Source organism: Mauremys mutica, chromosome 4 (genome assembly GCF_020497125.1).
Source record: "Mauremys mutica isolate MM-2020 ecotype Southern chromosome 4, ASM2049712v1, whole genome shotgun sequence".
NCBI classification, from domain to species: domain Eukaryota; kingdom Metazoa; phylum Chordata; order Testudines; family Geoemydidae; genus Mauremys; species Mauremys mutica.
Window position 1 is genome coordinate 139216595 of NC_059075.1, and position 14688 is coordinate 139231282.

Genomic DNA, 14688 nt, shown 5'->3' on the forward strand with positions numbered 1-14688 from the left:
TCTGATAACTGTCTTGAGTGGTAACCTCATGCTATCTCTATGCTATTGTGGCACTATTAGCTTGTAAACCAGATCCACTATTTTTTGATTTAAATATCTCTGGTTCATCCCTCACTCACTTGTGACAGACACACTTAGGAACTCAAATTTTCCTGCAGTACAGCAAATGAAAAGCTATTATCTCTTTACAGTATTGACCTGATTTTTCTCACATTGGAACCCATGTAACTCATTGAAAATTATTTAGAAGTAACACCATCGGAGTTGCACCAGTTTTACACCTGTACGAGAGCCCTTGTGCCAGAAAGAAAGGGTGGTGCTGGGTTAGGGCAATGGCCTGGGACCTGGAAGACCCAATTCAGTTCCCGGTTCTACTGGTCACTTGGCATGTGACCTTGGCCAAAATTTTCAGAAGTGTCTAGCAATTTTGAATATCTCATTTAAACATCCAACTTTAGATACCTTAAAAGGTCCTGAATTTCAGAAACTGTGGAGCCATTCACCTTCTGAAAATCAGACCTTTTTAGCCTCTCTCGCTGAACACCCAAAAATTGAAGCCTCCAAAATAGTCATTTTTTAAAACCTTGACCTAATTACTCTCTCTACCTCAGTTTTCCTATCTGTAAAATGGGGACAATAGCTGGCTCATGGGCACTTACTGAACCCTCACTGATGTTTAGGGAGTGCTTGGCGTTCCCTGGTCAAGAAGCACTGCAGAAGGTACAATATTACATTTAATGGTATGATTGGCTTTTTGTTCTTTTTCTCTCTCGATTGAAAAAGCATAGAAAATAATGAGTTTGCAAAGCAGAGATTGCAGGAAGCTCTGAGGAGGAGGCAAAAATCTTCCACAGCAGTCGCTTGTTTTGCCACCCTTATTTTTGTGCTCCCTGAAAACCTCTTGTTTGCTTGGCACTGGTGAATGCAAAGCAGGTAGCTAGATGTGTACCCACTTGGGGTGTACAGCTGCCTCGAGGCCCAGGCTGGAGCCATTTTAAAGTTGGTCTATAATATTTTCCCTCTTTATATTGCCTGTGGCATGTATAGAGATAAGTTTCAACTTTCTAAATGCACATAACCTCTGTAATTGCAGTGGGAAAATTTCCATTAGTTCCAGTTGTCCACTAATTTGGTCTGCTGCTTTCTTAAAGGTGCTGATTACTGTGACTACTAATCTTCTGGTTAAAATCAAGAGACAAACTGGAGGAGTCTGCTGGAATTTCCTCTGGAAAGATCTTGCTCGGCCACATCACTCCTTCATCCCATCCCAGGCAAAGCACTGCAGGAGCTCTCCCCTTTCATATTGAGCACTTCTGTGGCACCTTGCATGCAGTGGTGAGCTGGAGCAGGTTCCCACAGGTTCTCAAGAACCGGTTGCTAAAATTAGACCTCCGTGGAGAACCGGTTGTTAAAGGGCCAGGGGGTGGGCAAAGAACTCCAGTCCACGGGCCGGACCATCCTGTTGCTCCCAGGATTCCCAGCTGGGGAGGCTGAGGCTCCCCGGCCCTTCCCCCGCTTCCTCCCAGCTGCAGTGTGGCCAGCCGCCAGCACCAGATGGGCAGCTCAGCTGACCTCTGGAGTCGTCCTGCTGCCACTTTTTGAATGGCCCATCAAGGGTGTGTGTGTGGGGGGGCTGCTGCAAGCTCCAGGGCTGGCCAGAGGGGAGGGGAGGGGGCAAGTGGGGCAATTGGTCCAGGCCCTGCAGGGGCCCCCAGCCCCATAAGGATGTCTCCCCCGGTCCCCCCCCTTTAAATCAGAACTTTTTATAGGGAACCAGTTAAGATTTTGGCAGCTCATCACTGCTTGCATGTCAAGATCTCATCCTCCTGTACTTTGCCTGACTAATCCACCTGACACCCTGGGAGGTTCTCATGTAATCACCTGACTCCAGGAGCTGGGGCTTTAAGAAAAACGCCAACTAATGTGAGATGATAAAATTGCAAGGATTGGCAATACTGCAGACATGGAAATGGAGGCACCTAAGATCATTGTCTCCTTGCACCTAGCATTGTCACTTCCACCTGTATAAAGCATGGGTCTTCCAATTCGGCTTATTCCAATGTGAAAGACAGAGAGAAGAAAAGTGAAAGTTCCACCTTGAGGAAAGGCTGAGCAGGGTGGATTGTGCAGACAGTCCTCCCACCATTCATTGTTGTTCTTGCTCACCTACTCTCTACCTACCTCAAAAATCCCTTGTTGTTTTAAATGGACAGTCAGGTCAAATTTGGCCCGTAAGCTAGGTTATTTGGGGGGGGGGAGTCTAAAAGCAAAAGAAACATTTCAGGGATATTAAAAATTCAAATTGAAACTTTAAAAAAAAAAAAAAAAGCCCACAAAAGCAGCCATACATTTTCTAACTCTGCTTGCAGCTAGGTCATGCTAGAGCCAGAAGCTGCCTGCAATGGGAAGTGGATGAGTTCATTTTCACTTTGCTTCCAGGGAATAAAACATACCAAAAAAGAGCAGTAAAAATTTTTCAATTTGGGAGCTCAAAGTTAGGCACCTATGTAAGTGGCTTGATTTCTCTCTCTCTCTCTCTCTCTCTCTCTCTCTTCCTCCCCCTCCCCCCCGTTTCTTCCAGAAAACCTTGAGCAGCTGCAGTTCCCATTAAGTTCAGTGGAAGTTGTGAATGCCCGTCACCTCTGAAAGTGCCTTACCTATGGATTTAGGCACCTAACAGCAAGCACCCAAGTTTGTGCACCAAAATATTCAATGAAAAAATCTTAAACAAGTGATAGTGACTGTAGCCTGATTTGGGGAGGGTTAGTAGGGACAGTGGAATTTATCCACTTAATTTAGTTGTATTTAATAATTAATTTTCTAATTAATTAATAATGTTAGTAATAATTGATAGATATTAATAATATGGGTATGGCTCGCCAATATGTGTGATCAGAAGATAAAAGTTCGTCTTGAATCAGGCTTCACAGAATTTAATACAAGGAGATTGGGGTATAACAGGAAATTTAGACAGGGACAGAGTTTAGTCAAACAAGACCTTTTATTTAAAATCAATAAAACAAGAAGTAAATGTAAAATGTTAAAAGCAGTATGAGATTACAAAGTTACAAAATATCACAGTTCTTTAAGAGATATGATATGATATTACACAGTTCTAAATGCACTTTGCAGCAATAGCACTCAGAAGATTTCACACCTTTGCTAGAGGAAGTTACCAAGAGACTGGCTATGATTTAAACCCTTCTTAGCATAGATGCTTTAGAGGTGAAGTAGAAATTAAGAATTATTTCATACTTACAGCTGTGAAAGGACAGAACACTACGACTTATCAGTAGTTGACAGCTTTCGTAGGTGTAGGCAGGGTGAGGCGATGGAGAATAGAAGGATGGGTGTATCGCCTGCCTAATGGTGGATTATCACACCTTTTATAGGGAGAAATCCTTCCTCCTATGCCCAAATTTGTCTTTCCCCCATGGAAAGGTGAGGGTACCTGTTTTCATTGGCTGACCTTTTGTGTGCGTACTAATGACAGCTATATAGTAGCTTGCGGGTGTACGTGTTACATTTGTGGGCAGAAAAACTCTCCTTTTGCACCTAACTAGGTGAAAGGTTAGCAGATATTCGAAAAGTCCCTAGACAATTTGCGTAGGTTTGTCTCCTATTATTACTTTTCTGAGTAAGGGTCTTAAAGGTTGCTTTCAGCATCACAGAGGAAATAGGCCAGGATGTCTGGTCTAGAAGTTTCTAGGTATCTTCATTACAGCTTATTGCAAATTCTATTAATCTATGCAGCCTACACACTTTATCAAAAAGACATTTTATACAGACCAACAGATTAATCCTCAGGGCTACAGTGACAAAGGTAGGAAAATTACATTATTATTTTTATTATTATTATTATTATTATTAATAATAATATAGTTCCTAGGAGCCCTAGTCCTAGATCTGGACTGCAGGTGCTAGGTGCTGTACAGACAGAACAAAAAGACAAACCGTGCCCTAAAGATCTTAGTCTACCTATAAAATAAGTGGATACAGACAGACAGGGAAGTACAAGGAAACAATGAGAAAATATTGGTGAGCTTAATTGGCAATAGTATCTGCTCACTAGCTGAAATGTATCTTTGTGTATATAACAATATAGGTCTGTGGTAGTTTACTGTTTTGCAAAGGCTGTAATTTACTTTATTTATATTAAATATCCTATATTTATATATATATTTATATAGCCTATTTATAAATAGGATTTAATGATTCAAAACTTCCCCTCCAAAAACTCCCTTATTGTATCTTCATGCACAGCTTCCTGTTAATGTGTTTGGGGAAAGTGTGAAATTAATGGACCAAAGTGTTTTGCAGATAGGAGTTCAACAAATAACGGGAGGGAAGGAAGAGGTGCTGTAACTTGGTGTAAACTCTCTATCCCTTAACAACATTTTGATTTATTTATCATGGTGTATCAAAAACGGCTTGATCGAACTCCAAATTGTGAATGTTGTTTTACCCCAGATACACTTTGGGGCAATATTCTTAGATGTGCCAAAGGGCCAGCTTACTAACAGAATTCTAGGGCTACTTTTGAAAATCCCACTAGGTGCTCGACTACCTTTTAAAAATCTGGCCATAAATCCTGTTTTCAAAAGTGACTTGGGTACTTAGAAGCCTAAAACTATTGTAGACTTTTATTTTCCTGACGGCCTACGTCACTTTTGAAAATGACATGTGGGCAGGTGCATCAGTGAGCCACTTTTGAAAATCTCACCTCTGGTGTATTTGCCTTCTAGGGCCGGCCCCCTGTAGCACTTGGTGGAAGGGCCAATAGCTCGGCTTTAAAACTCCGTGCCTCCCTCCTCTAAACACGTGACTGAGCTGGGCGTGCATGCACCAGGGTCGCGTTACACTGATTGCTTGGGGGACACAGGTACACCAGTGTTGGCAGGATCCGGGCCCTGGACGGAATGGCTCTTGGAAGAAGTGTTTTGAGCTTAGCGGGGCTGGGGTCGCTGATGGGCTCGCTTCGGTGCTAGCCCCCGCTAAAGAACGATTCTGGTTTAACTTGCGCTGGGGTGGAGGGTTGTGTTTTTTAACAGGTTGCCTCCCACTGCGCAAACCTGGGAGCGCTGCTGGCGTAGCTGCTTCTCGCCCCGTCTCCTCCTTTCTCCATCCCCCCACCCCCTTGCTCAGCAGGGCTGAGGCTTGGCGACCGGTCGCTTTTAAAAGCGCCTGCGCTCCCCGGCCGCCCTCCGGCTGCTGGCTGGCGGCTCGCAATGGCCATGGCCTCCCCTGCCATCGGGCAATGCCCCTACCCGCTGCTCCTGGACAAAGAGCAGCAGCTTTTCCTGCAGAGCCTCAGCGCCAACGAGAGGAAGAAGATCCTCAAGCGCTCGGCGTCCGGTGACATGAAGCCGTGGAGGCGCCAGACGCCGGCGCAGCAGCAGCCCGCCGGGGGGGCTGCAGCCGGAGCGATGCCCCAGCAGCGGGGCACGGAGCAGGGCAGCGGGCAGGCTGGAGGCGCCTGGGGGCCCGAGGACGGGGAGCGCCCGCGGGGCGAAGCTGGGGGCAGGCGGCTCCTTGGCACCGCGGAGGACCCCAGCGCGGGGCGCCCGGCGCCCGCCCAGCAGGACGCGGCTCCCTCGGCCGTGCCGCAGTCCCGGGAGCCGTTCGCGGGCAGCAGCAGCGGAGCCGGGGCCCCGAGCCCGCCCGGGGAAGAGGTGGAGCTGGCCGGCTGCAGCCCCCAGGACCCGCCCGGCTCGGGCAAAGCGCCCCGCTCCGGGCTGCTCCGCCTGCGCCTGCGGCTGCGCTCCGGGGCGCCGCGCCAGCTGCCCGACGTGCGGACCATCTTCGAGCAGCCCCGGGACCCCCGCGTGCGGGAGGAGAAGGGGGAGGGGCACCGCTTCGAAGCCTTCGCGCTCGGCCGGGGCTGGTGCGACCTGTGCGGGGAGGCGGTGCAGCAACGGGCCCTGCGCTGCACCAGTAAGTGTCTCTCCCCCTCCCTCCTTGCTGGTGACTGATCGCCCCCTCCCTTTGCAGATGTCTGGTCTACCACCCCCTCCCTCATTGCAAAGGACCTGTAGCCCCTCTCGATCCGAAATGTAATCACCCCCTCATCACCCAACCCTTCAGCCCCCATAACAGAATTCAGGTGCCACCCCCCCTCTGGGATACCCCCACCCCATGGCAGTTGATTGAGAATGGCCGGTGACCTCCAAATCCCCTACCCCCCCGCCCTACTGATTGTATCAAGAAAAATGAGCTGGAGGGAATCTATATATTTTAGAACATGATCTATTGTCTCAGAGAACTAATACATGGTGTAACCTTGTTGCTTCTGTTTTGCATTCTTGTAAAGCAGTTATGATTCCTCTAGGAGAGCTCCACTGCTTTATGCAGAAGGTTATTTCTGTAGTGCCTACAGTGATATATTTTAGAGGAGAGCTGTTTCTTTCCCTGCTTCTAAACCTTGAGTAACCTCCCAGGTGGGGAATATATTTTTCCCTCTGTCTGTCTGTCTGTCTCATTTTTCTGCATGGTTTGCATTATCATTTATTAAACCTATTACATCTGAAGGTATTTACCTTAATTTGCAGTTTTGAGATCATTGTATGCCTTGTCCTTTGCCTCATTGGTAAAGCACCTGGTACTCTGACAATGTATTTGCAGATTTATTCTTGAATAAGTTACCTGTTTTACCTTCTTCAGTAGCTGTAAAGGCATGCTCAGTACATAGCTGTATTGATGATGACAGATAATTGATGCACAGGGGCTGTGTTGCTTTAAAAGCTATCTGTTCATTGGGATCTAATGTAAGATTGTCTATACAACACTGTGGACTTGCATATTGCCACGGTGCTCGAATAGATGAGACAGATGACTTTTTGATTCTGGTAGCAAAGAGCTTGTCTTGTGTTAATGTGTGGTAGTCAACTGCTGCTTCGAGAGTTCATTTTGGTCACTAGCACATAACGCCTGTCATTTTGGCTTTAAGATTTAGAACAGCTGTTCCATGAGGGCTGGTGACATTTAATAATAGTCTTTTCCCATCCCTTTCAAAGACTTTCTAGAAAATCACAAATTCATAGAGTAATAATGATGATGGTCCTACCTTCATTATAGAATTTCCATAGTTTAATGATCTACAATCTTGACATTCTGACTCCTCTGATGTCAATGGGAGTTGCACCTGCTTATGGGATTTAGCCCCTAGAATGCAGGATGCTCCTGAATCATTGCATGATGTATATTTTTCTGCCAAGATGCCATTTGGCAATGTAAGGGCATTTCTCAATAAACTAAATAGCACACTGGGGGAGAGGGTTGATTGAACTTAATTATCAGTGTGGAACTTCGGATAGTGTCAAAGGAACTTGGATTATTGATATTTTTTTAATTGACTCTCGTATAGTAATCAAAGCTTAATATTTGATGGGGTGATTGGGTTAGGTAGATGTACATTTTCCTGTGCCCAGCACTGGCTCAGAATGGCTCATTCTCTCTCCATTTTTGTAGCTGAAAAATATGCTTCCATGTTCAGTGCTGAATGGACATTCGCCCTGTGTCTGGGCAATAACATCTACTTGTTTAAGTAGCTGAAAATTACATTTTCCTATTACCAACTCCTTATAACTGCTAATATAGTTAGAGGTAGAGAGGACAGTAATTAAATTCCTCTTTCCAAACAATGGCACTGATAACCTGTGAAGTACTGGAGCTGTATTTTTTTTTTAAGCAGCTAAATAGTTCTACAGTGATTTTCTCTTGTGTTGTATTGTTTGTTTTTCTAACCCTGCCTTGTGCAGCACGTAGAATCTTGTAAAGTGTATCTAATCCTGACGTGTGTTGGTATATTAAACTGTGTGTCTGGCAGGGGATGCATGCTTCAGAGGTTATACTGGCACTGCAATGTGTGTGCTAGTGTACCATATTCAAATCTGAATTACCTGTATACTAGATATTGATGGGGCAGGGGATGAGTTCTCATCCTTAAATTCACTCTGCGTGGTTTGTTCAATAGCTTATGGAGGAATATTTAGTTATTAACTAAAGAAACGGAGACAAGATAACTATAAGTTAAATAACTTTAAAAATTCACCTTTTATTTATTTAAAAGTAGGTCAGTATCACTGTCCATCTTGAAAGTGCTATGATCTGGAAAAGGAAGCGTGTCGGGAGTCTAAATCTCTTGATTCTTAATTTTTTTTTCTACTCCAATACCTGAGAAATTTGAGGCAGGCTGCAAAAACAATCCAGCACACGTGTTTGTGCACATGCCGTCAGCACCGTTTTTATTTCCAGTACTGCACAAAAATCCCTCCAAACAAGCAAACCTGCAGCAGTTAAAATACTCTGTCCCCAGTGCTGTTTTGACATCTGCAATGACGGCAGTGCCCAAACATGGAAGTAAACAAAAAAGCAGACCTGTTTAATTTTGATTCCATTGGCAAAACATGGAGTTTGGTAATACAAGTCAACATTGTGGTGAACTGACTTTCCCCTTCTCTACTGAAGGCATTACAGTCTCCTGTGGTCAGGGCCTGCTCTGGCTTTTTTGCAAGCCAAAAAAAAAAAAAGGGGGTGGGGGGCTGTGCCGCCCTAGATTTGGGCGGAATGTCGCCCCGTAGAATCTGCCGCCCCAAGCACGAGCTTGCTCGACTGGTGCCGGGAGCCGGCCCTGCCTGTGGTGTTGGAGGTGCCATCATTCAAAGGAGACCTAAAACGAAGGTCCTGGCCACTTATGGTTATTAAGGCCCTGACCTTGCAAACACTTATGCACATTTTAACTTTATCATGAGTAGGGTCATAGTAGCAAAGTTAGACGTGGACTTAAGTGTCTGCAGGATTGAAGCCCGAAATCTTACTGGCACTTTTCACAAAAGTAGGCGTGTCAACGTAGGTTCTTAGATTTATATACAGTAAAATATTTTATTTTTCCGGGGGTTTTTTCAGGTGACCGTTGTCATGTTTTAATTACCTTTGTTATCTTGAGAAAATGCCTCTTCACTGGAGAAGACATTCCACATTATAACAGTGAAAGGGCAAGAAACTACCTGAAACAGCAGTTGACTAATAGATGGCAGGGTAGTATTTTCACTTAGCAGAGAAGTTCACACGTTTTGATTTGATTTGTCATTCACTAGAGCATAACATTAGCTGATTATAGCTGTAACATGAATCCTGAATACAGCATGGGGAAAAATGATGAATATGCTGAAAATCTATTAGTAGTTAGTCTTGCTAATGAATGTATTTGTTCCTTTTTCTTGTCGCAGGACCTAAATTGACACTAATAAATCAGTTTGTTCAGTCACCTCAAGAGAAGTGATCTAAGAGCGCAAAGGGTTCTTGGAGATTGATTGCTGAACACACTGTCCGCTACTGACACACGTTTCTGTTGCAGTGCTTGGTTACTGACTGGTTGTCTCCAACTTGATGTGATTTGACATTTAGGTCTAGATTTTCAAGAGTGCAGAGTTGGGTTGGTATGTGCTTAGCACTCCCAGTTTATTTAGATGTCAGCTTTTTGGGGTTAGGAGCTGTCATCTTGTTCTGTGTCCGTGCAAAGCCTCGCGGCCTCCCGGTTGTGGCAGCACCTCCTGCTGCCACAATACAAAGAATAATTGGGGCCAGGTTTTCACAAGAGCTCAGTGTAAAACAGGTCCCCAGTGTACTGAGCTCTTCTGAAAGTCTGGCCCTGATTGTAGGGACTGAGTCCTTTTGGTCCTCGGAGCTGCTGCATGCGTGGGACCTCATTCTCTGCTGCCTGGCTCTGTGTAGAGTCACAGCCATTGGTGTAAGTGGAGGATTCTTATCAGGGAGTGTTGTGCTCTCACTTGGCTCTGGTGTAAAAGACTTCCTAAATGCTGGTCAGTGGAGAACCAAGCCCATTGATTTCTGCTGACACTGCGGGTGTTCAGTGCCTCGTGAGACCCGGCCTTTTGTGTACAACTTAGCACCACAGGGAGAGTTAACACCCTAGTTTGCTTTCATCCAAACTGTGGGGTGTGTTGGTTGGTTGGGTTTTTTTTAGTGGTCTGTGGAGCCATTGGGCTCTAGGTCATCTGGTAGACATGTACCCTAGGTCAGTAGCAACTCAAAGCTGCGACAATCTGGAGGCGGTTCAGCAGCCCCTGTGAATGAGTTTGGTGGTCTGGTTCCTTGTGATAGCTGCCTGCCAACATCCGAGCTGGGCCCTGTTGTTGGCAAGATCCGCCATGAGGCCAGGAGTTGACTAGGCCCCTGGAAGATGAAATGCCTGTCACTCATCAGCATGCTTTTCCCTTAGTGTTCATGCACTTTAACAGGAAGCTTGCTTTGCTGCTTCCCATGTTCATTCTATAGCTAGATGGAGCACATCTGTCTCCAACTCTCATTTGTGATGTTAAATTTCCCTTTCATAAAACAAGTTATTGTCCTCCCACTCTCATGCAAATGTAAACTTAAATTGAGTGGGTGGTAGAAACTGTGTGAATGTGTTATTTATAATGTCATGAATCTCCTGGGCTTTTCACTGTCATTGCATTTGTTTCCTTGTAGAGAGGGAGACAGATGAGTAACATCCATGAAATATCTTCACCTTTGATTTGATAAATAAATAAAGGTAGTTTATGGTAGCTGCCAATGATAGAGACTGCCAATGGGCTGATCCGTCCACATTCCTGGCCGTGGATGCAGTTTGCATCAGTTTGGCAGACTCAGTTTCTCTGGCAGGCAGGCAGGATCACAGTTTGCTCCTGGTCCATTGGAAGGTATGGGTGGGGGGTGGGTGGGTTATGTGTGTGGGTTTTTTTTTTTGGGGGCAGAGACATGTTCTAATGCTGACCTTTCTGGAGCAATTATTCCCCTGTTCAGCCCTTTCTGGTTTTTATGCTTTTGGCACTTCATAGAATCATAGACTATCAGGGTTGGAAGGGACCTCAGGAGGACATCTAGTCCAACCCCCTGCTCAAAGCAGGACCAATCCCCAGACAGATTTTTGCCCCGGATCCCTATTATGGCCCCCTCAAGGATTGAACTCACAACCCTGGGTTTAGCAGGCTCTGGATTCTGAATTAAATGTTTCTGGCTGTGATTCACATACTACGGTGTAAGAAGGGATCATACACATACCTCCTGGTGCCATTTGTTAATGAAGGGCAAGTGGGAAAGACAGTAGCGGCATATGGTCCTGTTGTATCACATTAAGGTTTTAACATATGATATTCATTAAGTGTAACCCTATCAACATCATATCACATGGTAGCACAATATGGTACAATAATATGTCAGTGCTGGTCAATTTGTCACATGGTATGTTGTTTAAATCCCTGCAGAATAGTGTGTGCACCTTACATGCACTTCCTTCCCACCTGCCCTGCTTGCTTCTTATTAAAGTACTAGTAATAAATGGTGCACGTGGTGGTTGTTCACCAGTGTCGAAAGTTCTGCCGTTAAAATTTTCCACATGTTATGCAAAAGGCGAGGCATGATTGACTGTCAAGCATTTAAAGGGATATGGTGCTTTAATATAGGACCAAATGTTTACATATGGTTTATTTAAAAAAAAACCCAACCCTCCACCTCCAAAGAGGGAAATTTTTGAAAGAACCTAGGGGAATCTAACTCACTTAGGTCCAGGATATGGGCATCTAACTCACTTAGGTCCCTTTGAAAATTTTAGCTTAAAATGTTTGTGTGTGAAACAGTCAAGGTGTTACAAACACCCTGCGAATAGGTTTTAGGGGGATAGCTCATATTGCTTAGGAATGTTTAAAGACCCTGGAAGAAGATTTAAAAAAAAAAATCCAAACGCGTTTAATTAGGAGAACCAAAAAGAGAAATAACTCTGAACAAAAATACAAACACAGACTAAGTAGTTTTAGTATCAAAATTCCAAAAATAAACAAACTGCATATGGGGGCAGGGGTGGAGTAAATGTAGGTTATCATTCAGTGGTAAGAATCTAAAGCAGTGTTTGTAACGCAGGAGAAGAGGTCTTAAGTATCTTCTTAACCAGGACCCCTTTAAAAGTTATGTCCCCCAGAAGAGCAGTGTGTCTCAGTCAGTGCATTGCCTTCCCTTGATGAGTCCCGGTTGTGCATCTCTTGGAGCACAGAAAGTTGCAAATTTCGCTCTTGCGCAACTCCTGATTGCATGTAAGAGGTGCGTCTGAGCCATGACTTGGATCCAGATCCAAAGTTGGAGGCTATTCACGGTTTCATTAGTACAGTTCTACCATTCTGGTTCTGGCCCATCTTTAATATTTATTTAAATTTAATTTGGCCTGTTCTTTACCAACCAGAGGGCTTTACCTGGAATACTGGGCTGTATGTTTCCCAGTTCAGGTTTCTGTCTACATTAAGAGCCAACTTCTCATTCCAGTGCAGAACTTTACGTATGACACAAAGCTGCATGTGCTGAAAGTGCAGTGGGAGAGTCCACCAGTGTCAGGATTGAAGGGAGAGGAAGATGTTGAGTCCAGAACTTCCCTAACTTGTTTTTTTAGAGATTGTGTGAATGGTTCTGCTATTAGAAAAAGAGGTAGTAGGTGACAGCAGCATGTTGCTGAACAAAGACTGGGGTTTTGGCTGGAATTTTTTCTTTTTGTGTGAACCAAAAATGTTGAAATCCCCTATTTTTTATTTCCCCTTTCTAAACTGGTGCCCATAAATAAACCCTTTGCAAGAACTAGTTAGGGTGGATTCTTTTTGTTTCCTTCTCACTGGGAAAGCTAGGGGTGTGGTGATAGCAGAGTGTATGCCATGGTTATGTCAGAGGAAAAACCTTTCATTTCCTGGAGACTGCCTTCCTTATGGCAGCTGGTAGGTTCAGGCTCCGTCTCTCTCTCAAGATCGGATCCAAAGGCCATTACAGTTAATAGAGTCTTATTGACTTCAGTAGGTTTGAATCCAGTCTTAACAGCATCCGTGATTGACATTCTAGTCAATGGGAGTCTTTCCAACAGCAGTTGGCTGAGACTTTTCACGATCACTTAATATGCGCTGGATTTGGGAAATTTTGGATAGGCAGCAGGGAAGTGGGCTGTCCAGAGTCTCGTTCCTAGCTGCTCCTAGGATGTGACTCAATTTGAGCAGAGGCCTGGAGAGAGTAACTTGGGCTGCCTCATTGGTCTTTTTCATCTGTTCCATAGGGTGGACTACTGGGTCTTCACATGCAGCCCATTCATGTCAACAGATGAATGGATGGTATTCTGCGTGTGGATCCAGGACAGCATATGGCCCTTATTTGTCATCCTGTTAGTTAATTAAGAAACATTTGGGCTTCAGTCTTTAATCTGTATTGTTGCAGCAAATGGAATCAGGCATACGGGACTAGACTAGGCTATTGTATGCTGTGCTAGTAAAGCGTGAAACCTAGTCTGTAGTTTTAAGTATTTGTTTGGTAACCAGCATCCTGTGATATGGCATCTTACAAGGTTTGAGCTGAGACATTCAAGATCTCAGTGGGAGAGACCAAATACCAGGCTCTCCTGCTTCCTACAGCTTTACCTGGTAGCCAGGAAACTGGGAATTTGTTGGGGTGGAGGGAGCTCGGAAAAGAGATGCATCTTGCAATGCTTTCTAAGAGTGTGGTTACGTTTGTGATGTGGCTGCTGTAGTGGAGCAGAGGGCAGTTATTTAAAGGAAATGCTGACAAATTCCGTTCCGAACCCATCAGGTTTTCATCAAGGATTTCAGAGAACCAGGCTGAACCGCTGATGTCATCTACACTGTTGATGATAAATCTTGGGGGGAGAGAGGAGAAAATAGGAGTGGTTATTGCGAGATCGGACACAGGTCTCAGATAGAGCTAGGACAGCAGGGTATATAGAACAGCAGATAGAGTTTTGGAAGACCGACCAAGTATGTCACCATGCAATGACGATGGTCTGAAATGACTTTGTTTGTAGTCCAAGACCTATAAAGGATGGCACAGCTACTGTCATTAACAATTTAAAGACCTTCAGACCCTGCTTTTGTTCTGAGTTGTTGGAGCGCTATGATGTAGGTGCGTGTATAGGTCTAGTGTGGTACACATTTTTGTAAAGGAGTGAGTGGAGCAATTAATTTTCAGATTCTGTTGAGCAAGAATCTTGATATTTGGTTCTCTCTTATTATATCACTGAATATGCAGAGGGAAATTCACACCTCAGCTTGGACCTTTCTATCAGAGGTCCCCTGTCTTCTGTTGTAGGATTGCAGCTCCATTGAAGCTAGAATATTGAAGTCTGGTGCAGTCCCTGCTTATGGACCACGAATTATGGAGGTGAAGGGGAAGTCTCAGATTTGAGATTTGTCACATGTATTGTGGGTCGCTGAAAGATCATCAGTCTGACCACTTAAAAAATCTAGATAAATTAATCTAGGAGTTGGCTCTGATTGTGAAGCCTCCTACCTGGAGAGATGAAGGTCGCTCATTATATACAATGAATTTTAGCCAAGGAAATAATTTTAGCCAAGGAAGATTTCAGAGGTGAGTTTATTGTTGGCACTTATTTTGATAGCTACGTCCACCTGAACCATAGATTGCTATTTTTGGGGAGTGTGTAAATACACACTCCTCCCTGCCACCACGATAATGTACGTTTGCATTACCACCTGGGGAGAAGATTCATGTTACCTGTCCTCACCATTAGAACTTCGTTACTTGATTAGCCTTGTTGTTTCTCAGCAGTCAAATCTGTTTCCCCTTCTCTGAGCCAGTGCCCTTTCATGTTTCCCCTGCTTGCATCTGTTGTGAAGTCTCATGGCTTGC

At 44.6% G+C, this 14688-nt stretch overlaps 1 protein-coding gene across 2 annotated transcripts in view; it reads left to right on the top strand.

Moving 5' to 3' along the window:
- The window catches only part of RASSF5 (Ras association domain family member 5), a 114617-nt gene that overhangs the window by 5557 nt on the left and 94372 nt on the right, over nucleotides 1-14688 (top strand). Inside the window, exon 1 of one of the 2 annotated variants that reach the window (XM_045012835.1) lies at nucleotides 4883-5934. The exons of the other annotated variant lie outside the window; for it this stretch is intronic. Coding sequence (XP_044868770.1) covers nucleotides 5229-5934 — 706 coding nt within the window. The 5' untranslated portion in view covers nucleotides 4883-5228. Of the gene's footprint in view, nucleotides 1-4882; nucleotides 5935-14688 lie in introns of those variants that run through there. 2 annotated transcript variants of the gene reach the window in all.